Raw genomic sequence first — 25,437 nt, 5'->3', positions numbered from 1 at the left:
AAACTTGCTGTTTTTGATATCTACAGGTCAATGGGTTGGACAGTATGGAAATATTTTGACCACCATGGCAGAGGTCAGAATGCAAACATTTTAGGGGGTCTGGCCTGTGTGGGGGAAGCTGGGCAGGGGACTGGGCCTGACCACTATGATCCCAGTATTTCCACTAAGTGTCCTGGGCTCTGGGAACTCTTGCCACACATGGTGCTGGCCCTCTGGCACCTCATTCTCATCCCCCTTGCTTAGAATTCCCTCCCTCCACCCAGTGGAAAGACTTGGTGGGGCTTTGGCAATGGCAGGGCTCGGCCTTGCCACCTAGGGGATCCTGCTACCAGTTTGCCTTTAGAAATAAGACAGCATCAGTGCTTGGAAGCAGATGGTACAGTGTACTGGCTTGGAGTGCGTGCCCTTAGCGAAGGGACTCCTGTAGCTTCAGTGGTAATGAGGTAGTGGCTGGTAGTTATTGATTTTTGTTTTGATAAGTCTGAAAATTTTCATACAAAATTGAAAAAATTTGAAAAATAAGAGTATGTGCTAAAACAGTACAGCTTGGGTTCGAACCCCCGCTCCTCTACTTTAATTAGGAGGCTTTGGGCAAGTTCATTCCACTGGCAAAAGATGAATAATAATACTCCTGTCTTAGAGGGCTGTTGTGAGGATTACATGAGTTAATCCATGTAGATTTTGAACAGGATTTGGCCTAAAGTAACTACTCAAAAACAAAAATAACTAACATTTCTTGAAAGTGAAACTGAAAGTCGCTCAGTCATGTTTGACTCTTTGCTACCCCATAGGCAAAAAGTCCATGGAGTTCTCCAGGCCAGAATACTGGAGTGGATAGCCTTTCCCTTCTTCAGGGGATCTTCCCAACCCAGGGATCGAGCTCAGGTCTCCCATATTGCAGGCGGATTCTTTACCAGCTGAGCCACAAGGGCAGCCCAGTATATAATAAAAAGTAACTATTATTAATCTAATTATTAGTACAACCTCCTTATTTTACAAAGATTTTAAGTGCCCGGGATAGAATGTGACTTGGTAAGGGATGGTTCAAGGTGCTCCGTCATGTTTGACTCTCGGTGTCCCCAAGGACTGTAGTCCACCAGGCTCCTCTCTCTATGGAATTCTCCAGGCAAGAATCCTGGAGTGGATAGCTGGGTAGCCATTTCCTCTTCCAGAGGATCCTCCCCACCCAGGGATCAAACCCATGTCTCCTGCATCTCCTGCATTAGCAAGTAGATTCTTTACTACTACTGCCACCTGAGATACCCTAATACGTATGAGCAAGGATAGGCTTCCCTGGTGGCTCAGACAGTAAAGAATCTGCCTGCAATGCAAGAGACCTGGGTTCGATCTCTGGGTTGGGAAGATCCCCTGGAGAAGGGAATGGCTATCCATTCCAGTAGTCTTGCCTGGAGAATCCCATAGACAGAGGAGCCTGTGGGCTACAGTCCATGGGTCGCAAAGAGTCAAGACAGGACTGAGAAACTAACACTTTCACTTTTCAAAGGATAGGCTGCTGTTATTACTATGGGCAGTGGTTTCCTGAATGTTCCTCTCTCTCTGCTTGCTGCGACATGACAGTGGAATGAGCCCTTGGCCTTCAGTGAGACTGTGTCCTAACCACTCAGGAGCAAAGCCCTCAGGTTGAGAATTCTGGCTCTTTCTAGTCCCTTTCTTCCACTTGTCAGATGATGAGTTCCTGCCTCCAGCAGGCAGTAGGCAGCAAAAAGAGAAAAAGGGGAAACTCCAACCAGTAGTTTTATTATCCACTATTGCTGAGACTTTCTCTGCACCCTTGACCTCTGCTCCAGCCAAGAATCCATTCACAATATCCTGCCTTGTTGTCAGGTCTACGCCTTCCCTTATGAATGCCCAGTCCTTTTATTGTCTGAGCTGCAGTGGGCTCTCTGCTATTAGCCCTGCCAAACATCAACCCACTGATCACCAGACAACCTGAGCGATGCTGCCCATATTAGGAGCAAACCCACTAAATGGCACATTATCTTTCATATGTTTTTATTGGCCAACTTTTGTATGCTGGGCATTATTTCTAATTGCCAGTAGGTAATAATAAGGTATTAGGAAGACAATTTATCTGTTGAAGAACTGATGCTTTCTAATTGTGGTGTTGGAGAAGACTCTTGAGAGTCCCTTGGACAGCAAGGAGATCACACCAGTCAATCCTAAAGGAAATCGACCCTGCATATTCATTGGAAGAACTGATAATGCAGCTGAAGCTCCAATATTTTGGCTACCTGATGCGAAGAGCCAACTCACTGGAAAAGACCCTGATGCTGGGAAAGACTGAAGGTTGGAGGAGAAGGGGGTGACAGAAGACGAGATGGTTGGATGGCATCATTGAATCAATGTACATGAGTTTGAACAAACTTTCAGAGGTGGTGAAGGACAGTCCTGGTGTACTGCAGTCCATGGGGTTGCAAAGAGTCAGACATGACTTAGTGACTGAACAACAACAACAAAGGGATATACAAAAATCAGTATATTTGGCTTATTTTTGTAAGCTGTCATTTAGATTATATTCACAAAAATGCTTAGAACTTCTATTTAATGACAAAAAGTTGAAATACCAGTTGACCTTTGGCATATGGAAATCTTGCTGTTCGTTGCTTAGAACTGAAGGAGCTGAGAGCTGGTTCTCCTCCCAGGTTTCTGACTGTGCCCCGAGCTTGGCTGTTTTACGCAGACTGACTGGGAAACCTCAGAAAGTAGGTACAGGTAGAGTGGCTTCCACAGTTTAATTGCTTCTCAAGGATCCTAAAATCATAGAACCAGGGCCGCAGGGCTGGAAGGGGCTGTAAAAATTCTTAATTCAACCTTTTCACTTCACAAATGAGGAAACTCAGGACTCAAGAAGTGAGGTGATCAAGGTGGTTTTTATCCAAATACACCTGTGATTCTCCTCTTGGGAACAGAGATAGGGCAAAGCCAAAGTCAGAGAAAAAAGTTGTCCAAAGTTGGATGTAGTGTATGAATTTGTCATTTAAAGATGCCGTATAGCTTTAACCACACAGGTTAACAGGGTTGAGAATAATCCCTATGAGGGTTAAGTTAAAAATTCGTTAAAAAAAAAAAAACTTGGATTTTATAAGCTATGAGAAGTGATAAGGATGGAGATATTTTCAAAGGTAAGCTGTGTTTCCATTCCTCACTAAGACTTAATAGAACACATGGGTTCAGGGAGATGTGGAGGATTTCGACACAATTCAACACCAGTTCATTCTAGGAGTAAAGGCCCTTCAGTCCAGCTCCCTTCCACCTCAGTGTTAAAGGAAGCTAGAAAGCCAATTACTCTCACAGCAGGCCTCTCCCATACTGCATGGAAGAATGTACTGGAAACCTGTGTGCTTTACAAGCAAGTAAAACTATAATTGCAGGTGGGAAAGAACACGGGTTCTCTTTGTTTCTGCCAACATTTCAGTCTAGTAAGCTCCTCCCTTCTATAGCTGCAGAAATAGCACAGACTTTTTTTTTTTTAGCGTACAAAATATGTATTCTACGGTTCTATAAAACTTAACACAATGCTTTTTGTTAACATTGAAAAGATAATCTCTGCACAGCCCACCAAAAGGGCATGCATTCTTCAGAGACAGGCGCTGAAGGTGCCCACCTTTATCTGGAAAGCAACACCCACCTTCTGGTTTAAGCTTGGAAAGTCTCTCAGCAAGACTAATGAAGGTGGCAAGGGTGGGAGGGTAATACCTGACTTGCTCCAGCAGAGCCTTAGGGAGATCTTGTTGCCTGGGAGAAAGAGGGGGATGGAGGGCTATCCAGGTGCAATCCTCCTTGTGGGGTCACTTGGGAGGTCTGGTCCAGGACCAGCCTGGAGGCAGGAGGAAGCTTTCCCTACCAAGGTGCTGCTCCATATGGTGACTCTGTTCCCAGGTGGACCTAATAGTAAAGAACCCACCGACCAATGCAGGAGACATCAGAGATGTGGGTTCGATCCCTGGGAATATCCCCTAGGCTAGGAAATGGCAACCCACTCCAGTATTCCTGCCTGGAGAATCCCATGGACAGAGAAGCCTGGTGGGCTGCAGTCTGTCGGGTTGCAAAAGAGCCAGACACGACTGAAGCGACTTAGCATGCACGCATGCAGCTGCTGCCACATTGGAGGAACCTGTGGCCTAGAGCCCCCTGCAGAATCTGAGAGGCAGAACGCAGGGTGCAGCCAGCATTACTTACGTTGTGACACCTGCGGCCTAGTGTCCACAGAGGCAGAGTCACGGTGCCACTGAAGAAAGCTGCAGAGGGCCATTTACGAAGGTGCATGTCTCCAGGCAACACTGCACCAGCAGGGGTACCACAGGCACATCTCCTCTCTCTTAAGCCCTCTCTGTTAAGCAGAGGTCTAAGGGTCGTACATATTAACTTCTCTAAACCTCACAAGCACATTTCGGGGCAGGTACAATTACTACCCTTGCTTCAGGAATGAAGTGCTGCTTCTTTTTTTTTTTAACTTAAATTTTTTTAATTTTTAAAAAAATTAAAAAAAATTTTTTTTTTAATATTTTGACTGAAGCACGCAGGGATCTTAGTTTCCTGACCGGGAATTGAACCCATGCCCCTCTGCAATGCAAGTGCAGAGTCTTAACCACTGAACCACCAGTGAAGTTCCCGAAGTGCTCCTTGAGGCACCAAGTGAAGTGACTTGCCCAGGTCACCTAAGTGAGTCTGGGGTGAGCATCTCAATGTGGGCAGCTGGCTTCCAAGGCTCCATGTATAACCACTGCACTGTTCAGCCCTTCTGTGATGCCTAAGGTCGGGTATCATCACTCCTTTGGAGACCTTTGCTCCAAGCAGAAACTTCATCCCCTGTTGCCTTCACACTGGTTTGCTGGTCTCCTAAAACTTCCTGACAGCCATCTTAGTTTTGATTTCTATTTAATTTTCCACCTCAGAAAGCAGTGCCGGGGAGGGGGGAAACTGCTGATACTTTTGAAAATGATTTATTAACCAACAGTTCGAGGAAACGGAGGGCTTCCTGGCTGCCACCTGACCTCTGTCTGCGGCCTTCCTAATGTTTGCATTACTGCCCTGACCTTGCAAAGTGACCTGGAATAGTTTGCCTGCTTCCTTTTGCGTGTCCACTTTCAGAGCCCAGCTGTCAGCCTGCGCGAGTCTGTCAGTGAGTATCTCAAGGGTTTGAAATGGGGTGTGCAGCCTTTGGAGGAGCACAATCTAACACTAAGCTCCAAATTCCTTCCCATAATTGAGCATTCATTAAGTTTGACGGAACAAAAGCTGGCATTCTCTGTTATAAAGCAGAGGTCAGAACCAGTAGCTGTGTTTTGTTTGGCCTGCAGAGTGTTTAAATATTGAGAAATTTCACATAAAAATACGGATTTCCAGCTCCTCTTGGAGAAAAGGGAAGGGATGACAGCTCTGGGCTCAGAGGAACAGCTGTCCCCTTCAGAGGGGACACTCCCTGGCTTCTCAGCATGACCTGCAGACTCACCCTTGGCCTGCCTTGGGCATGGGTGCTGCTTTCCTGGCCTCTGCAGGAATTGGAGTCGACAAAACGCTGTTCTGAAACTGCACTTCCCTCCCTTGAAACGTGGGCTGGCTTGGCTAGGACGGTGGACCAGGATTGAACTGGGAGAGCTGGTGCTCCCAGAAGGCAGTGTGTGAGTGCTAAGTCACTTCAGTCGTGCCCAGCTCTTTGTGACCCCATGGACTGCAGCCCGCCAGGCTCCTCTGTCCGTGGGATTCTCCAGGCAAGGATACTGGAGTGGGTGCCATGCCCTCTTCCAGGGGATCTTCCTGACCCAGGGATCGAACCCGTGTCTCTTCTGTCTCCTACACTGGCAGGCAGGTTTCTAACCACAAGCACCACCTGGGAAGCCCCCCGCCTGCCAAGAGGGCAGACGCGGTGCTTTTTCTTTCCTGTCCCTGCACCTGGCACATAACTGTCTGGCACATAACAGACATCACTTAGGAGTCTAGCTAGAGTGACTAGCTCTCTGGGCAGGGGGGGGGGGGGGGACATTTCTGAGTGACAGAAACCTGCTCCCCAGCTACAGAAGTCCAGGCTTATTAATGCTTCAATAGCTTTTTGAATGACCGAGGCTGCACCCTATACTTTTTAATTGGTTATGCTATAAAGATCTTTCTTGCTGTCACAAATGATATTGAATCCTGTTTAAAATCCCAGAGAGTGTTGATTGTTTATTAGAATTTAGCCAAAAATTTAAAAACAAAGAACAATATGAACAGCTGCCCCCATTAGCCTTCTAATTTTTCCTCAAGAGAGTTGGGGGTGATACTATGGAAGAGCAGCAAGTTACAAATGCAGATGGAATTGCAGGCCACTAGCACATGCAGCCGAGCTACCAGGGAAGCCAGGCTGGCGGGCTACAGTCCATGGGGTCACAAAGAGACGGACAGAACTAAGTGACTCAGCACAGCACATACAGCCAAACGTTTCAGCTGAGACACACGCGCTAATGCTGCCCAATGATGCTGCTCTGCTTCCTTGGTCCATCTCTAGATGACGTGGTTGTGCTCAGTCGTGTCTGACTCTTTGCCACTCTTTTGACTGTAGCCCACCAGGTTCCTCTGCTTATGGGATTTCCCAGGCAAGAATGGGTTGCCATTTTCTCCTCCAGGGGATCTTTGCAACCCAGGGATTGAACCCATGTCTCCTGTGTCTCCTGCACTGTGGGCAGATGCTTTACCCGCTGAGCCAGCAGGGAAGCCTATCTTTAGAGCATCAAACAAATGAACTTTGTCTTTTTTTTTTTTTTTAATATTGAACTATAGTTGATTTACAATGTTGTATTAATTTCTTCTGTGCAGCAAAGTGACTACTTTTTAATATTCATTTCCATTATGGTTTACCACAACACACTGAATATAGTTCCCTAAGCTATACAGTAGGACCTTGCTTATCCATTCTCTGTATAATGGTTTTCATCTGCTAATCCCACACTCCTAATCCTTCCCTCCCCTACTCCACCCCGCTTGGCAACCACACGTCTGTTCTCTACATCTGTGAGCCTGTTTCTGTTTTGTAGACACGGTCATTTGTGTCATATTTTAGATTCCCCATAAAAGTGATAGATAGATAGATTCCCCATAAAAGTGATACCATTTGTCTTTCTCCTTCTGACTTACTTCACTTAGTATGAGATTATCATACTAGGTCTATTATCATATCTAGGTCCATCCATATTGCTGCAAATGGCATTATTTCATCATTTTTTATAGCTGAGTAATATTCCACTGTGCACATGCATCATTTATACACACACACACATCTGCTCTGTTCATTCATCCATCAATGGATTTAGGTTATTTCCATGTCTTCGCTGCTGTGACATAGAACAGTGCTGCTATGAACACAGACATGCAGGTATCCTTTTGAATTACAGTTTTGTCTGGGTATATGGCCAGGTGTGGGACTGCTGGATTATATGGCAGCTCTATTTTTAGTTTTTTGAGGAACCTCCATACTGTTTTTCAAAGTGGCTACATCAATTTACAGTCCCACCAGCAGTGTAGGAGGGTTCTCTTTTCTCTACCTCCCTTTCAGCATTTGTAGACTTTTCTGGGGCTCCAAAATCTCCATGGTTGGTGACTGCAACCATGAAATTAAGAGATGCTTGCTCCTTGGATGGAAAGCTATAGCAAACCTAGACAGTATACTAAAAAGCAGAGACATCACTTGCCAACAAAGGTCCAAAAAAGCTACTATTTTTTTCCTGTAGTCATGTATGGATATGAGAGCTGGACCATAAAGAAGGCTGTGCACTGAAGAACTGATGTTTCTGAATTGTGCTGTTGGAGAAGACTCTTGAGAGTCCCTTGCACTGCAAGGAGAGCAAACCAGTCAATCCTAAAGGAAATCAACCCTGAATGTTCATTGGAAAAGACCCTGTTGCTGAGAAAGATTAAGGGCAGGAGAAGGGGTTGACAGAGGATGAGATGGTTGGATGGCATCACTGACTCAATGGACATGAGTTTGAGCAAGCTCCTGGAGACAGTGAAGGACAAGCAAGCCTGGTGTACTGCAGTCCATGGGGTTGCAAAGAGTCGGACACGATTTAGTGACTGGACAACAGACTTTATAATAATGGCCAAGCAAATGAACTTTGAACATGCTAGAAACCTCCTTAGCCCCCAACTCCTGACTGGACATAGCCTTCTTATTATTATCCCTCTGCTCTTTGAAGACCAGCCACAAATGTGATAGAACGGCAGGCATGAAGCTTCAAGGGCTAACACCCTACTGGGTGTCACCAGATTGAAGTAGAACTATAGGTAGTCTCTACTAGTTCTTGGCACTCAAGCAGAATACAGGGGTTGAACCATAACCATCAGGCAATGCTAGTCCTTTTCTGAGAAAATGAGCCCTCTCAACTTCAGGGTTCTGGGCACATAGTATGTGCTTAATAAATATTTGCTGAATGAATAAATGAATAGAGAGAACACTCTGCTAGAGTCTGATGGAGACCTGGGTTCACGTTTCAGATGTGTAGGTGGGATGAAAAGATTATAAATGTCACACTTCTTGTTGCCTGAGACACATCACAGAGTCATTGCTGAGGAGATTGATGCGATACCATCATACTTGTCCCGTGAATGTTCTGAGAGAATTTATCAATATCCTGAAGCATGCAGACGAACTGTCAGAATCAGTAAAGAAAACTACTCTTCGAATGTCCAAGTCAGTAACAAGAAAATTTTATACGTATAACTCTATGGCTGATTCGTGTTAATGTATGACAAAACCCACTGAAATGTTGTGAAGTAATTGGCCTCCAACTAATAAAAAAAAAAAAAAAAAATTTTCCTGCTTGCCTCTCTCTGTGGGTTAGGTCACAGAAGGGTTCGAGGCTACCATGGCCTGGAAGTCCTCTTCCCATTGCCTGGCACCTGCTCACATATATAGAGCCTCACATTTTAATTTAGAATCACAGCCACTCAGAAGCCTTCTCTGATGGCCAAGTTACTGGGTGTTCCAGTTACTATTGCTTGTAAACAAATTACCCAAAAACCTAGTGGTGTAAAATAGTCATTATGTTCAGATTCTATAGGTCAGGCTTTCAGGCAGGACACAATAGAGATGACTTGTCTCTCCTCAATGATACCTGCAGCCTCATTGGAGCCTCTGCTGAAAAGACTTGAAGGCTAGGGGTGGTGGGAGTCATTTGGATGTATCTTTACTCACATGTCTGTTGGTTGATGATGGCTGTCAGCTGGAATGACTACATATGACCTCTTTCTGCAGGGTCTCTGCATGGGCTAATATGGGCTTCCTTACAACATGGTGGCTGGTTTACAAGAGTGAGCATTCCCAAAGAGAACCAGCTTGAAGCTGTATCACTTTTTAAGACCTAGCCTTGAAGTCACATAGCATCACTTCCATGGTCACTGCTGCTGCTGCTAAGTCGCTTCAGTCGTGTCCGACTCTGTGCGACCCCATAGACGGCAGCCCACCAGGTTCCGCCGTCCCTGGGATTCTCCAAGCAAGAACACTGGAGTGGGTTGCTATTTCCTTCTCCAGTGCATGAAAGTGAAAAGTGAAAGTGAAGTTGCTTGGTCGTGTCCGACTCTTCATGACCCCATGGACTGCAGCCCACCAGGCTCCTCCGTCCATGGGATTTTCCAGGCAAGAGTACTGGAGTGGGGTGCCATTGCCTTCTCCAGGCCCATCCAAATTCAGAAAAAAAAAAAAAAAAAAAAACCACACCAGATACCCCTTCTCAATAGGAAGAATGTCAAAGTCACAGTGTAAGAAGGGCATGTGGGATGGGAGATACAGTTAAGGATATCTTTGTGGAATATAACCTTCCACACTAGTTTAGATGTGTTTCCTGACTCTAGCTCCTCCTGAACTTAAAAACTGCTTGTCTGCCTCCTCCTGAGCCTGTGAGCTCAGTGAAGGAAGGAGCTGTGTGACTCACTCACCTTCCGTTCCCAGCACAGTGCCTGGCACACACGATTATTGAATTGAACCAAATAAAAAGGAAGAGTCAGAAGGACTCTTGGAATCCCCTTTCATGCTGGCTGTTGGTGGCATAAGGGAAGTTTGACCAGGGCAATAAAAGAAACACGACAGAAATGCACCCAAACACCGCTCTGCAGCCTAAGGCTACTCCCTGTGAGCGTATCGCGTATGATAAGGGAGCTTGCTTCCTTATGTATCTCAGGCTGTATAAGAATTATAACTGACTTCATGTGCTTCTCTTCTTGAACTTTTTGGAAGTATTTTTCCTCCTTATATCTCTGTGCTGTAAAACTGGCAAGTGTGAGATGAGAGTACCCAAAAGGCTGCCTTTTTTTTTTTTATACACACACTCGCGGTACAGCAGAAAGGAGTCAGAAAACCCTGACTTCAGTCTTGGTTCAGATGCTGAGCAGAAGCCCTGGAGCTTTGATACGCTGGCTAATTTTTCTAAATCTCAGTTTTCTTGCCCATAAAGTGGGTAGAAAAAAGGTGATAACACAATATACAAAAAAAAAAAAGATACTATTACAAAGTATGGTGGTTTTAAAATATACTCATATATTCTTTGACATACCTCCTTTTAGAAGATGGACTTTAATTTGTCCCGTAAACGTGGGCCTGACTTAGTGATCATTTCAAATGAACAGAGTATGGCAGAATATGATGCTGACTTTCAAGGCAAGGTCTCAGAGGTCACTCACAAGCCAGCCATCACGTCATGAGGACCCCTGAGCAGCTCATGGAAAGGCCCATGGAAGGAGCAGCAGAGGACTCCCGCCAGTAACCAGCACATACTCGCCAGATGGGGCAGTAACCTGCCTTGGAGGGAGACGGATGATGCGGTCCTGACCCACCAACGTCAGCCTCCTAACAGACTCCACACCCACACTGCCCAACTAAACTCCTGGATTCCTGACCCACAGAAACCATGGGAGGCATCATTTATGTTTAAGTTACTAAGTCTTGGGGTAATTTATTATACAGCACTAGGTAACATATATAATTACACCCCACTAACCAACCAAAGGTATGGCCGGCATTTGTTTCTCTGAACACATGATGGGTTAGTTTTGATCCAAATACTGTCTTGCCTGCTCCCAGTGACTCAAAACATATTTATGTGTGAGGTGGCAGGCTGAGGAGGAGGTTGGGGGGGGGTGCTGGGGGGAGTCCAATTTCACCTTTAGTAAGAGTCACACTAACCTGACTTTCTGTCTTTGGAAACAGGTCCTCACCTAGTCAGTATTACAACTGCTATTTAATAAGTGGGAAACAGCAACAATAACAGAACCCCCCAAATTAACAACAGGACGCAGACAGTCAGAAGCCAAAGCAGTCGAGGGGGCCAGGAAACCGGACTCCAGGGAGGTGGCTTCAGCGCTGACCGAGCACCATCCAGTGGTGTGGCTGCATCGTCACCCACCAGCGGGCTGTTTATACTCGGGGCGGGGGTCGGTTGGAGGGCGGGGGTGGCTCACGGTTGGCTTCTGGAATCTTAATCTCTGAGTTCTTTCCACCTGGACGACAAGGCTCTCCATCCAGCACTCATCACTCAGGGCCATTTTTCTCACCTGGTGTCCCCAGAAGCGCAAGCACTGTGCCCCTGGCTAGCCACGTTTTGTGTTGGCATCCCTGCCCGCCGTCCCTAGCCCTTTGCTCGTCGGCGGGCTAGGTGTGTGGCTGCAGTCGGGTGTGGGGCCGGGGTCTGCAGGCAGGCAGTTTTCTCTGGCAAAGACTAACCAGCTGGTGTAATGACATCCTGCAATACCACCGTGTTGATCATCTGTGTTAACCCACTCGGCTAATCGGCCCCGACACGAAAACGCCAGCAGTCGTAATCAGCAGGTCTCCGAGGACCAGAGGCCTCAGGGAAGGAGTCAGAAGACCCCGGTTACAGACCTGGCGCTTGTCACTTCCCCCTCTCCCCTCCCGCCAGGATCTGAAACCCTGGGAGACCGAACACGCGTTGGGAACTATTCCCACCTGCTCTCCTGAGAAAGAGTGACTTTCCATTTGCTCTGCTACCAACCTGCCAATCCTTCAAAGAGCGACATTCGGTCCCTTCCCTTCACCTTGAAACATCACGTTCCCTTCAACATGCACTGTTGAAAACCCTCCTTATTTAAATGGCATGATTTGCCTCCCAGATAACTTATGGTTCTCTCTCCTAACTCATTCACTGGTTGGACTGACCTGATGAAAGTTGCTCACAGAGATTTAGTGATGTTTTAATGGAGGCCTTGTCCCCGTCTTGCCCCAGATTTTACTCAAGAGTTTCTGAAGGCTGTGACGGCTACAGGGGACACAGGTTCTGGCCGTGAAGCAACTCAGGCAAGCTGTCACGCTTTGTTTTTCTGCTGGTTAAATCCCAATGCTCCTAATTAGTTATCCTGCCCACTAAGGCCTGGGTGGATAATGGCGCGGGGACCAGGGGTGCCGAGAGGCTATGAATACAAGTTCCTCGGGCTCCTGAGGTCTCGGCACCACTGACTGGGTTGTGGGCACCGAGGCGCTGTGTTCCTGGGGGCTGTGGATTCAAAGACGTCAGCCCCCGTGTGAATAAAGGTCATCACCTGTTACTTCTTCGGTGAAAGGGCAGCCGCGCTGGGTGCCCACTCAGGCTTGGCCTTTGTCTGCTGACTCTGTGAATAGCGCCCACAGAGAATAACATTCTCTGATTCTGTATTTGCTTGGTGGGGCAGAGCCGTGCAAAATAACTTGCATACTTCCTCAGAGAAGAATTCGGCCAAGTCTGGTTTTAAAAAATGGCCTCGAAATGCCTTAAACGTCACCTTTTGTGATCATACTCACTAGCAAGAACACATTAGAAAATCTTCATGGTAGGGCTGGCCACCGCTTGTGTGATTTCTTCAGGAGCCAATTCTGACAAATGTTTAGGCCCCAAGGAGGACAATTCCTGAGCTCTGTGGGAGTGGGGAACTAGAGAAAAAGCTAACAGCTAAAGTCAGTGAGCTGTTCGGGAAGGCTCAGTGTTCAGAAAATTTGCAACATTGAACAACCTACTGTTGCTCCAATATGTAAAACACTGAGATTTTATTTGCTTTCAGAATTCTGTGCATTGTTTTTACAAAGCAGCATTTCTAACATTGTTTTGTTTACGGGTTTATGTTAAATTAGTTTGTTTGCTTTTCTTTTACAGGGAGAGAATGCTAATGAGTTCGGGACAGTGTATGTCCATGTGTGTGTATTTATCCATCCATCCATTCATCCATCCATCCATTGTGTCATTTGAACATTCACATGCTCAGTTGCTTAATATAAATATTCACTGCTTTAGCATAAAACAGACAATTCAGACCACCCGAGGCCCTTCTAGGAAGGCAGCAGGCATCTGATTTACCCCCCCACCCCATGGCTCTTGAGGGCTATGGGTCCTCCGCTCCAGCACTCTTCCCACTTCACATGTCTTTAGTAAGTACTCCAAAGTTCAGATTCTTCCACCTTTTTTCATAATTAAAACTCACCTATCGGAATTTATCTCCCCTCAGGTATCATTCTGTGCTGTCAACTTAATAAGACAAAAGAATTTGTGCTAAAATAATAATTTACTCCTCTCAGGAAATATATAGGCATACCTCAGAGACACGGTGGGCTCAGTTCCACACCACTGAGATAAAGCAAGTATCATTGTCAAGCGAGTCACATGAATTTTCTGGTTTTCCACTAAACTGCTATTAAGTGTACAAGCATTATGTCTAAAAAAAAAAATCACACATCTTAATTAAAAAATACTTTATTAATAAAAAATGCTGATCATTATCTGTCAACGTGGGGTTGCCACCAACGTTCAACTGGTGAAAAGCACAATATCTGCAAAGTGTAATAAAATGAAATATGCCTGTGTTTCATATTAGCTAGAACTGCATTGTCTTAAGCTGGACGTAGGGGCTAGTCTGGAAAGTTAGGGCCCAGGGAAGGTGAACAATGGGGAAATCAGTTCTGAGATTGCCCCACAAGAAGTGTGTGTGTGTGTGTGTGTGTGTGTGTGTGTGTGTGTGTGTGTGTTGGCAGGTGAGGCAGTGAGTGGTGGAGGGAGTGGGTGGGGAAGGGCTGCTCTCACCAACTGCCTCACCCCTGGGATCACACCGTATCCTTTCTCATGAATCGTGTACAAATGGAATCATTCATTGCTTAACTTACACACGTCCCAAAGGTGAGTAACACCAGAAGAGTTAGTCATTTACATGCATCTTAGGCTTTTGTCAGAACAGCACAGGTAGCCAAAATTTAGAAGTCAAGTCTGACCTTTCCTTTCAGCAAGTAGAAAGAACTTTAGAAGAAGCCTCCTATCACTTACACAGCCCGAGGAATGACATATTAAACCGTGGTTCTGATTTGCTCCTTGAGAGCAGCTAGGATCTAGTGAATGCTAACTTGCATATACTAATGTATTCTACTGATAAAATGTGGGATTTGCTTATCAGTGTTAAAAGAGCCAAAGGGATCTGAGTAAGGAGACAGTTGTCACACACGCAACAGAAGAAGGGGAGAACTAATACAAAAAGCCAAATATGGAGGGTTATGGGATTGCTTCTGCTGTCCCACTGGAGTGTATCTTTTTGTTGTATTCCTGTTGTAAAGCCTTCCCATGAATCCCCGATAATGCTGGGCAGATTGAAAATAACGAAGCGCAAATTCTATTCTACTTTCCTTTCTCAAAGCATCAAACTGGGGAAAAAAATCTCTTAAAAAGCAGCCTTGTTTCCCCATTAAAAACATGCACCAACACTTGTCCATTCATTCTCACATGCTTAAGATAGACATTGCCTGCCAAATCCTTTCTGAGGAACTGCTGTGTTATTTTAAAACACCACTATGCATTCAAACCTCCTGAAAATTTGTAAGATTTTATTTGAAAAAAAAATAGCACATTCTGTCAGATTTATATTCAAGGAGCAAAGATCGCATGGTTTTCTAGCAATATCTACTTTACTGAACAGAAATTCATTTGAAATTCCAAACTTCAATGAATAACTCAAGCTGGTGTACCCACCCCATCCCCCAGCTCCTGGGATTCAGAGAGTCTCTGCCCCCATGTTCTGTGTCCGGCTACTAGGACAGGAGAAGTACTTGTCCTGTCTTACATGTTACAAAGCTGTCACTGATTGTTGTGTTGCTTTAGTTGCTAAGTCATGTCTTTTGCGAGCCCATGGACTGTAGCCCACCAGACTCCTTGGTCCATGGGATTTCCCAGGCAAGATTACGAGTGGGCTGCTATTTCCTTCTCCAGGGGATCTTCCTGACCCAGGGATTGAACCTGCATCTCCTGCATTGCAGGTGGGTTCTTTACCATCTGAGCCACCTGGGAAGCCCCTGCCACTGATTAGGAATGACTGTGGGAGTTAACTACTACATTTGCCACCCGCTAGTAAAAGCCAGTGAGCAGCTTATTTACCAGTGAGATAAAAAGACAAGTAAGCCAGAGCAAGAGAAATGTCATATGACATCCCTTATATGTGGAATCTAAAAAGAAATGATACACATGAACTTATTTACAAAACAGACTCACAGACTTAGAAAAGGAAATTATGGTTGCCAGCGGGGGGGGGGGGGGTGCGGGGAGAATGGGGGGAATGGGGGGAAGGGATAATTAGGGATGGACACGTACACACTACAATATTCAAAATGGATAACCAACAAGGTCCTACTGTATAGCCCAGGGAACTCTGCTCAATGTTATATGGCAGCCTGGATGGGAGGGGAGCTTGGGGGAGAATGGATTCAGAATGTATGGCTGAGTCTCTTCTCTATCCACCTGAAAATATCAAAACTTTGCTAATCAGCTATTATTGTTGTTGCTCAGTTGCCCAGTCATGTCCGACTCTTTGCGACCCCAAGGACTGCAGCACGCCAGGCTTCCCTGTCCTTCACCATCTCCTGAAGTTTGCCCAAGTTCATGTCCATTGCAATGGTGATGCCATCCAGCCATCTCATCCTCTGATGCCCTCCTCTTCTGCCCTCAATCTTTTCCAGCATATCCAATACACTGGATTATATCCAGTTATACACCAATAAAAAATAAATGGTTAAAAAAAAAAGACAAGGATTTGGCACTGTCATAAGCTACAAGTGGTGCCAATAATTGGCAACACCACTCACTGGCCAGTGGGCAGGTGATTAAAGTACCCAGAACAACTAGAGGAAGTCTCATTTGCTGAGGAGTGTCAGTTCGTGCTATTTATTTCCCATGTTCAAGTGTACAAAAGTAGACAGAGTGCATGCAAAGATACCAATGAATTAAAATACTAAGAAGAGGGGGCAATTTTTTCTTGAGTGTAATATCAGAGGCATTAAGGGAGTTTGAAATCTGCTGATTCGCTGAAGTGAATCTAGCTGCTAAAACTCTGGGGACTATTACTTATAAACATGAAAACAGTGAGAAAGAAAAAGGTTGCACATTTTTTGATACCACAATTCTTTCAGTGTCTTTAGTTAGGGTGGTAGCGTTGTGTGCTGTATTATTTTAAGATTTTTGGATATATACTTAAATTATAAATCCCCTTTTATCATGTTTATTCAATTTTTACCTTTCTTTTTCTCTCTGGAGAGGAAGATATTTACATTTTGTTTTTTAAATAAAAGCTAACGGGAAAACTCAAATTCACTTCAGAGAAATTTGTAGAAAGGAGTCTTGGCCCTTAGGAAGGATACTTATATTGACATTTGTAGTCGTGGTTCAGTCGCTACGTTGCATCTGACTCTTGGAACCCCGTGGACTGTACCCCGCCAGGCTCCTCTGTCCATGGGATTTTCCAGGCAAGAATACTGGAGTGGGTTGCTATTTTCATTACTCAAGATTAATTCTTCAGTTACTTACTTGAGTTTCTTCCTCTCCCTTGCAAAATTTATAAACTGAAATTCATTTTTCTACAGTCATTTCCCTTGATAGAAGAGACACTTTTATTTGTTGTTCCATTGCTAAGTCGTGTCCTACTCTTTGTGAGCCCATGAACTGCAGCATGCCAGGCTTCCCTGTCCATCACCATCTTCTGGAGTTTGCTCAAACTCGTGTCCATTGATTTGATGATGGTCTTCCAACCATCTCATCCTCTGTCGCCTCGTTCTCTTCCTGCCCTCAATCTTTCCCAGCATCCGTGTCTTTTCCAGTAAGTCAGCTCTGCGCATCAGGTAGCCAAAGTATTGGAGCTTCAGCTTCAGCATCAGTCCTTCCAATGAATATTCAGGGTTGATTTCCTTTAGGATTGACTGGTGTGATCTCCTTGCTGTCCAAGGATGCTTTTACAGAGACCTTTATTTTAGGAGTGAGGATGGGAATTGAATGGAGGAAATAACTTACTCTGAAACTCCTGAAACTGACTTGAAAGAGGGTGGCATAGCACCCAGACAGAGGGGGAAATGGTACAGGATGACCTGGGGCTGGCAGCTCGGTTAGTGAGGTGGGATATCCTGCTATGTCTGACACGCACTGTCACAAAGCAGTAATATTTTTTCCCCATTCTTGTGTTTACTTCTCTTATCTATTTGAAAGAACAGTTCAGATTCAGAAAACAGACCAGACATTTACTCTGAAACCAAGGGAAGATGGGGCAGAGGTTTTCTTCAGTACTGATAGCCTAGATGTAGATAGATCAAAAGCTAAATCCAATTTAACCCACCTCAGGCAGAAAAAGTAATTGAATTAAACTTCCTCTCAATATGATAGGTTTGGAGATCTTAAAGCCAGGCACAAAGAACCAGGTTAGAGTGAACTGTGGAGTAAACAGACACATGGAGCTCTGGCCACCCCCGCCGACAGGGAGTTTGATAAGCTGGTGATTGCCTCTACTGCTTTACGATGGAGGCTGAAACTGATTAAGCTGCTTACGGGGCTCTGAGGCTAACGGTCTGGCCCACCAAGAATACCACTGCCACTGATTTAGGTAAGCTGCTTGGCATTGTATGGTTTGATTATTACAAGGGGGGAAAAAAAGAAAAAAGACAGCTGGGTATAAGAAAGCTTTTTAAAAGTGAAAGCTTTATTATGCCAAATAGCTACACTACTTTGACACCCCAAAATGAATATGGAATTACTGATTCTTCCTCTTCATCTGGTATCAAAACTTGTTTTTGAAAGGCTTCCTCAAAAAGTACTCACTTTGGAGCCTACTCATTCCATTTCCAACCACTTTTACAAGAATACACCACCGGTGCCTTTAAACTCACTTCTCCAGTGCCAAGAGTCTGGGTCCTTAGATCACTGATCCTGATCCTAGAAATACATAGGTGTACACTGGGTCTTGTAACCAATTCCTCCCCGTGAATACCACTGGGCAATCACAATTAAAACTGCATCTCTTTCCACACCAGCCAGCAGATCACTGTTTGATTATGTGGTAAAGGGTAGCAGGACTGAAGGGGTGGAGAGAGCTGGTAGGGGCAAATAGATTTAACTTGGATGCACAAGTGAAAATCAAAACCCTAGTGTCCTCTCAGCCCTCTCTAATAAACACTCTAAAACTATTCCTACCATTAAAATAAGTTTCCTACCTCTGGGGGAGCAAAAACAACAACAACAACAACAACAAACATAAAATCCTTGAGGTGAAATTACTTTTCAAGGTTTTATTTATTTTTTAAGTCTTGAAAATGAGTGAAGGATTTGAACACAGATTAAGTTGACCTTCTTTCTTCAGGGCAAAACAACAAAGAAAAGAACTGACTCACAGCAGTTTGATATGTTCTGAAGGTTGTCACAATTACTACTATTATTATTATTATATAATAGACCAGGAGCTGATGTGGCTCAGATCATGAACTCCTTATTGCCAAATTCAGACTTAAATTGAAGAAAGTAGGGAAAAGCACTACACCATTCAGGTATGACCTATATCAAATCCCTTATGATTATACAGTGGAAATGAGAAATAGGTTTAAGGGACTAGATTCGATAGAGTGCCTCATGAACTGTGGACAGAGGTTTGTGACACTGTACAGGAGAAAGGGATCAAGACCATCCCCAAGAAAAAGAAATGCAAAAAAAGCAAAATGGCTCTCTGAGGAGGCCTTACAAATAGCTGTGAAAAGAAGAGAAGTGAAAAGCAAAGGAGAAAAGGGAAGATTTACCCATTTGAAAGCAGAGTTTCAAAGAATAGCAAGGAGAGATAAGAAAGCCTTCCTCAAGGATCAATGAAAAGAAATAGAGGAAAACAACAGAATGGGAAAGACTAGAGATCTCTTCAAGAAAATCAGAGATACCAAGGGAACATTTCATGCAAAGATGGGATCAATAAAGGACAGAAATGGTATGAACCTAACAGAAGCAGAAGATATTAAGAAGAGGTGGCAAGAAAACACAGAAGAACTGTACAAAAAAGATCTTCACAACTCAGATAATCACGATAGTGTGATCACTCACCTAGAGCCAGACATGCTGTAATGTGAAGTCAAGTGGGCCTTAGGAAACATCACTACAAACAAAGCTAGTGGAGATGATGGAATTCCAGTTGAGCTATTTCAAATCCTAAAAGACGATGCTGTGAAAGTGCTGTATTCAATATGTCAGCAAATTTGGAAAACTCAGCTGTGGCCAAGGACTGGAAAAGGTCAGTTTTCATTTTAATCCCAAAGAAAGGCAATCCCAAAGAATGTTCAAACTACCACACAATTGCACTCATCTCACACGCTAATAAAGTAATGTTCAAAATTCTCCAAGTCAGGTTTCAACCATACATGAACTGTGAACTTCCAGATGTTCAAGCTGGTTTTAGAAAAGACAGAGGAACCAGAGATCAAATTGCTAACACCTGCTGGATCATCGAAAAAGCAAGAGAATTCCAGAAAAACATCTATTTCTACTTTATTGACTATTCCAAAGCCACTGACTGTGTGGATCACAATAAACCGTGGAAAATTCTGAAAGAGATGGGAATACCAGACTACCTGACCTGCCTCTTGAGAAACCAGTATGCAGGTCAGGAAGCAACAGTTAGAACTGGACATGGAACAACACACTGGTTCCAAATAGGAAAAGGAGTACATCAAGGCTGTATATTGTCACCCTGCTTATTTAACTTATATGCAGAGTACATCATGAGAAACGCTGGGCTGGATGAAGCACAAGCTGGAATCAAGACTGCTGGAAGAAATATCAATAACCTCAGATATGCAGATGACACCACCCTTAGGGCAGAAAGTGAAGAAGAACTAAAGAGCCTCTTGATGAAAGTGAAAGAGGAGAGTGAAAAAGTTTGCTTAAAGCTCAACATTCAGAAAACTAAGATCATGGCATCCAGTCCCATCACTTTATGGCAAATAGATGGGGAAACAGTGGCTGGCTTTATTTTTTTTTTCTGACTCCAAAATCACTGCAGATGGTGACCACAGCCATGAAATTAAAAGATGCTTACTTCTTGGAAGGAAAGTTATGATCAACCTAGACAGCATATTAAAAAGCAGAGACATTACTTTGCCAACAAAGGTCTGTCTAGTCAAGGCTATAGTTTTTCCAGTAGCCATGTATGGATGTGAGAGTTGGACTATAAAGAAAGCTTAGCACCAAAGAATTGATGCTTTTGAACTGTGGTGTTGGAGAAGACTTTGAGAATCCCTTGGACTGCAAGGAGACCCAACCAGTCCATCCTAAAGGAGATCAGCCCTGAGTGTTCATTGGAAGGACTGATGTTGAAGCTGAAACTCCAATACTTTGGTCACATGATGCAAAAAACTGACTCATTTGAAAAGACCCTGATGCTGGGAAATATTGAAGATGGGAGGAGAAGGGGATGACAGAGAATGTGATGGTTGGATGGCAGCACCAACTCAATGGACATGAGTTTGGGTAAACTCCGGGAGTTGGTAATGGACAGGGAGTCCTGGTGTGCTGCAGTCCATGGGGCTGCAAAGAGTCAGACTTGACTGAGTGACTGAACTGAACTGAACTGATTATAATTAGGTAATTGACTCTTGAAGAATCCAGAAAATATGGAAAAGAAAGCAAGGCTTTCATGCAGTGTCTCAAAATTTGTTAGAGAATGAGCTGTTGATTTAAATGATTAAGCAAAGCCTAAGATATTCAGAACTTTGGGTTGGTTTTCTTCCTGGCTGTTAACTTAGTCAATCATTGAAAGGATATACGTACACTAATAAAAGTATAAAAAGATGATTTTTCACTTGTACATGCTCTGTTCTGTTTTTTTTTAAAGTAACATCATCCAAATGTTTGGCTTGAACACAAGTCAGAGTTTAATATATTCATTGTCCTTGATGTCTTTTTTCCTTGTACAATTTTTTTTTTTTACTGATTCAATTCACCTACCATAAAATTCACTCTTTTGAAGTATACAATTCACTAGCTTTAAAGTACAGTTAGAAAGTTGTGCAACCATCACAACTAATTCCAGACGTTTTCATCATCCCCAAAGGAAGCCCCACACCATCGGCAGCCACTCCTCACCCCATGGCTTTTCCTGGGTACTGGCAATGACTCACCTTCTTTGTCTCTAAGGACTGGCCTCTTTTGGACATTCTAAGAAAAGTCTACATAAAATAAGGACCATAAATACGTATTCTTTTCTGTCTGGCTTCTTTCAGCATGATGTTCTCAACGAATGGACCCTTCATTCCTTTTTATGTCCAAATATTATTGCTTTAAGTGGATATACAACATTTTTTTAATCCATTCATTAGCTAATGAGCACTCAAGTTGTTGCCACTTTTTAGCTATCATGAATAATAATGTTTGAACACTCCCGTACAAGCTTTTATGTGGACATATGTTTTCAGTTCTCTAGGGTATGTGCCTAGGAGTGGAATGGCTGGATCACAGGAAAACTCTACATTTAACTTTTCAAGGGACTGCCCAACTATTTTCCTAAGTGGCTGCACCACTTACCCTTCCTACCAGCAAGTGTACGAGAGCTCCAGTTTCTCTAAATCTTAGTCAGCATTTCTTATTGTCCTATAATATCTTTTTACATTAAGTTTTCTCATTCTGAATAGAAAATAATTATCTGGGCTTGTCAATATAACTACACCAATGATGGGAGAATTCGGTAACCAAGAACACAGTCAACAAAAACACGCCCCCAGGGAGGAAACAGACATGAAATGGCCCCATGAAGTGCTTACCTGCTGCAGATCTGCGAGAGAATACAGGTGGATCTGTTGAAGGAGGTATTCTCTGGGGAAAATTCTGAAAACAAGGATAGAAACACAAATTGTGGTACTGCTACAAAACACTTTTTCTGAGAAGTTTCTAAGTTCTCATTCAAGAATCCCCTTCCACCTAATAACTCCTCCTTCCCACATCCTCTGAGAAACATATAATAATACCTTTTTCCAGGTATTTTTCTTCCTAACACAGATACCAAAGAGGAAGTAAAAGTGTGATCTTTGATTTCTGATGTACTCCAAGATGCTAGGAGTACAGCACAGTGGTCCAGGCCTGAGGACCAGAGCGTCAGGCTTCCTGCACCAGCTGTGGTCTGGAAAGGTGCATCATCTCAGGCAAGTCCTAAAACCCATGTAGCTTGAGTCTTCGTTGTTTAATGAAGATGACTGAACTCGGTATCTTAAATATCTTTCCAGCTCTATTATTCTATGTCTAAATGAACAGACTGTGGAGTTGAGAAAATCAACTAGAGTAGCAACCTGTGTGTCTTTTTCTAGAGGCTCCTGTGGCTTTCATTAGTGGGGATGGTGGTGCCAGACCTCCCATTAATGAATTATCCTCTCACATGTATAGGGATGAGCTTTGGAGACCAGGTATGGATGGAAATAATTGGACAGGATATTTCAAGTTGAGGCTCCCTGACAAAGCCGAATATCTTTGAATGCTGTCAGTTCATGGCATCTGGAAAAGGGACAGTGAGTGAACATGAAAAAAAAAAAAAAAGAATTAGGGACAAGTATATAGATACCAAAGCATAGATGGCTAGAAAACACCACACACACACATACACACACACACACTCATATAAAACAAAACTCACAGTGCTAGCATTTTCTGTCGTTGCCTTAGGATACAAGAAAATTGCATAGAACCACCCAAATGAAAGAAACCATCAACTTAACAAACGTTTATGATGATCTACTATATGCCAAGCACTGTGCCAGGCACTGGAAGACAGTTAACAGTCCCAGTATCAGAGCTCAAGGAGCATAAAGTCAAGTGAGGGAAAGATCATAAACTGTTCATTACAACATGGTGACTGGATGTAAGAGCTATGCATGGTTAGATTGGTCCAGCATGGTAGGTGTCCACCTTGGCTGTCTATTAGAATTACTTGGGAGCTTTTAGACAATAATAGGGCATAAGAATCAGTAGAACCCAGAAATCAGTCTTAGAACAAAAACTCTCCTGGTGATTACAGCAGCCAAGGTTTAGCAACCACCGGTCCAATACCTAGCTCATTGGGGAGTTCATTATTCAGTCTTTCAATTAAGTGCGCATTACTGGACAAATCCTAGAGATTAAATCCCTCATCCTTCCATTCATCTTTCTATCCATTCGATTCTGATTAAGCACAGATATGTGCCAGCCACTGTGCTAGGCCACTGAAGAAAGAAAGGGCATTGAACCAACGAGGAAAAGTCCCTGGCAGGGAGGCCCCCGACAGGCATTTTGTGTTAATAGTTCGGCTCTCTCCTAGGAAGAATGATCAATTCTGAAGAATTCTGCTGAAAATCCCTGCTTCATCCACAGAGAGCTAACAGACCAGTGAGTGACGGTCCTTGTCTCTGAAGAACAGGGTTCACTTCCTGAGGCTGGGATCCCTTCAGCTCGGATGGTTTGGGGCTGCACATGTGACATGAGGCGGCACGCAGTCCCCCCCCAGCTGGGAAGGGTGCAGGGGAGGTGCTCAGTCCCTCCATGTGGGGTGAAGCTTTCCTACTGAGAGGCCCTGGTTCACACACATATGGTACAGAGACCGTCAACAGGCCTGTTCCTCATGGCCCCTACAGGGGTTAACAATGAGAAGAGCCTGCTTTGGGTGTGGCCCTCGATAAACATCTCATTTTGGTTCTCACAACAGCCCCATGTGGTAGGCACCACCTCCACTTGACATAAGTGGAAACTGAGGCTCAGAGGCAAAGACTATTTTGCCTAGTGTCATAGAGCTGGGCTTTAAGGCCAGGACTTTCTGACTCCAAAGGCCTGTACTTCCTCTACTTTCCTGGAGATAAGGATGGAAGAAGGAGAGAGGCAGGTACGAGCTAACTGTCTATTTAGCTGTATAATACATTGCTCTTCTGGGTAGGTGCTTATTACTGTTTAGGCCAGCAGCAATATAGACCAATTGTTACTTTTTAAAAGGAAAGTGACACTGATGTGCTGGGTCATGCCCTCTTCCTGAAGGCAGTGGGGAGGGTGGCAAGACTGCAGGCAGGGACAGTCCTGACCAGGCGCACCTGTAGCCCAGGGTAACTGCAAGAAGGAAGGAAAGGGGTGAGTGCGTAGACACAAGAGGCCCTTTGGGAGGACTGACCACATGTGGAATGGGTGAAAAAGGAACTGCAGGTGATTCTAAGATACCTAGCTGGATGTCAGGATGGTGCTGTCACTGGCCAGCACGGGGCAGGCTGCTGGGGGACGGGATAAAGCACTGAGATTTATCTGTGCGGAACAGCAAGTGCTTGTGCGGGAGAGAGTAAGTGCAGCCCTGGGGGATGTGGGGCTGAGAGATGTGGGAGAGCCAGGGGCACTTCTGACATCAGCACAGAAGCTTTGGGAACGGGGTGGTGGCGGAGTGGGTTGGGGGAATGGACCTCGGAGGAAACCGAATAGGAGGAGGCTTGGTATGAACAGGGGTTGTTTTATTTTGTCTATCTTACAAAGCCTAGAAGTATGTGAAGTACACTTTGGTAGTCTGCAATTTTTCTCATGCTTGAAAAACTGCTTTGAAAAGAACCAGGATGTTCACATGTACTTGATTTCCCAATACAGCCTCCCTTTGTGAAATGTTTGTGCCCTTATTCCCATTATCTGTCTTCCCCTAATCTTATACAACCGTGAACCTTGGTTCATTGATAAAATGAAGAAATGAACAATTATGTAAACCAGACCTTATTCAGTGAAACCAGCTGTTTCGCTAATGTCCTTTTTCTCCTCAAGGGCCTAATCCAGAATACAAGATTACATTTAGATATTTTTAAATATATATAAACACTTGCAAGTTGAGACCCAAACATGTGTGCAGAGAAGCAAACCTAGCATGCAGTCTTTCTGTGGGATCACTAGGGCAGCAGAATATGGTCATCTAATATGGGGACAAAGGATGTTTGAGTGTAGTTGAATGGGAGGAATTATCTTTTTCAGAGGCAACTGCTTCGTAATGAAGTCCCTTAAATAAAATGAAAGCATGTGCCAGCAGTGCTGAGAAAAAGAGACAGTGAACTGAACAAGTAGGCTGGAAACTCATTTCAAGGTGAGCTCCTGCCTTTTCTCTTGGTTTGAACACATGAAGGTCAACTGGAGAAAATGTTAGAAGGAAGGTGACTGAAATGAACCC

The 25,437-nt window shown here is 44.2% G+C and overlaps 1 protein-coding gene across 3 annotated transcripts in view; it reads right to left on the bottom strand.

The window, feature by feature from the left end:
• The window catches only part of PLEKHM3 (pleckstrin homology domain containing M3), a 203,398-nt gene that overhangs the window by 72,752 nt on the left and 105,209 nt on the right, over window positions 1–25,437 (bottom strand). For all 3 annotated transcript variants that reach the window (XM_065930700.1, XM_065930699.1, XM_065930701.1), the window contains one exon: window positions 22,055–22,118. In XM_065930700.1, the coding sequence (XP_065786772.1) occupies window positions 22,055–22,118 (64 nt within the window). The remainder of the gene's footprint in view (window positions 1–22,054; window positions 22,119–25,437) is intronic.

The sequence above is a fragment of the Muntiacus reevesi genome, chromosome 3, assembly GCF_963930625.1.
Source record: "Muntiacus reevesi chromosome 3, mMunRee1.1, whole genome shotgun sequence".
NCBI classification, from domain to species: domain Eukaryota; kingdom Metazoa; phylum Chordata; class Mammalia; order Artiodactyla; family Cervidae; genus Muntiacus; species Muntiacus reevesi.
Note: the sequence above shows the minus strand (reverse complement) of the source record. Positions and strands in the feature narration are given on the sequence as shown.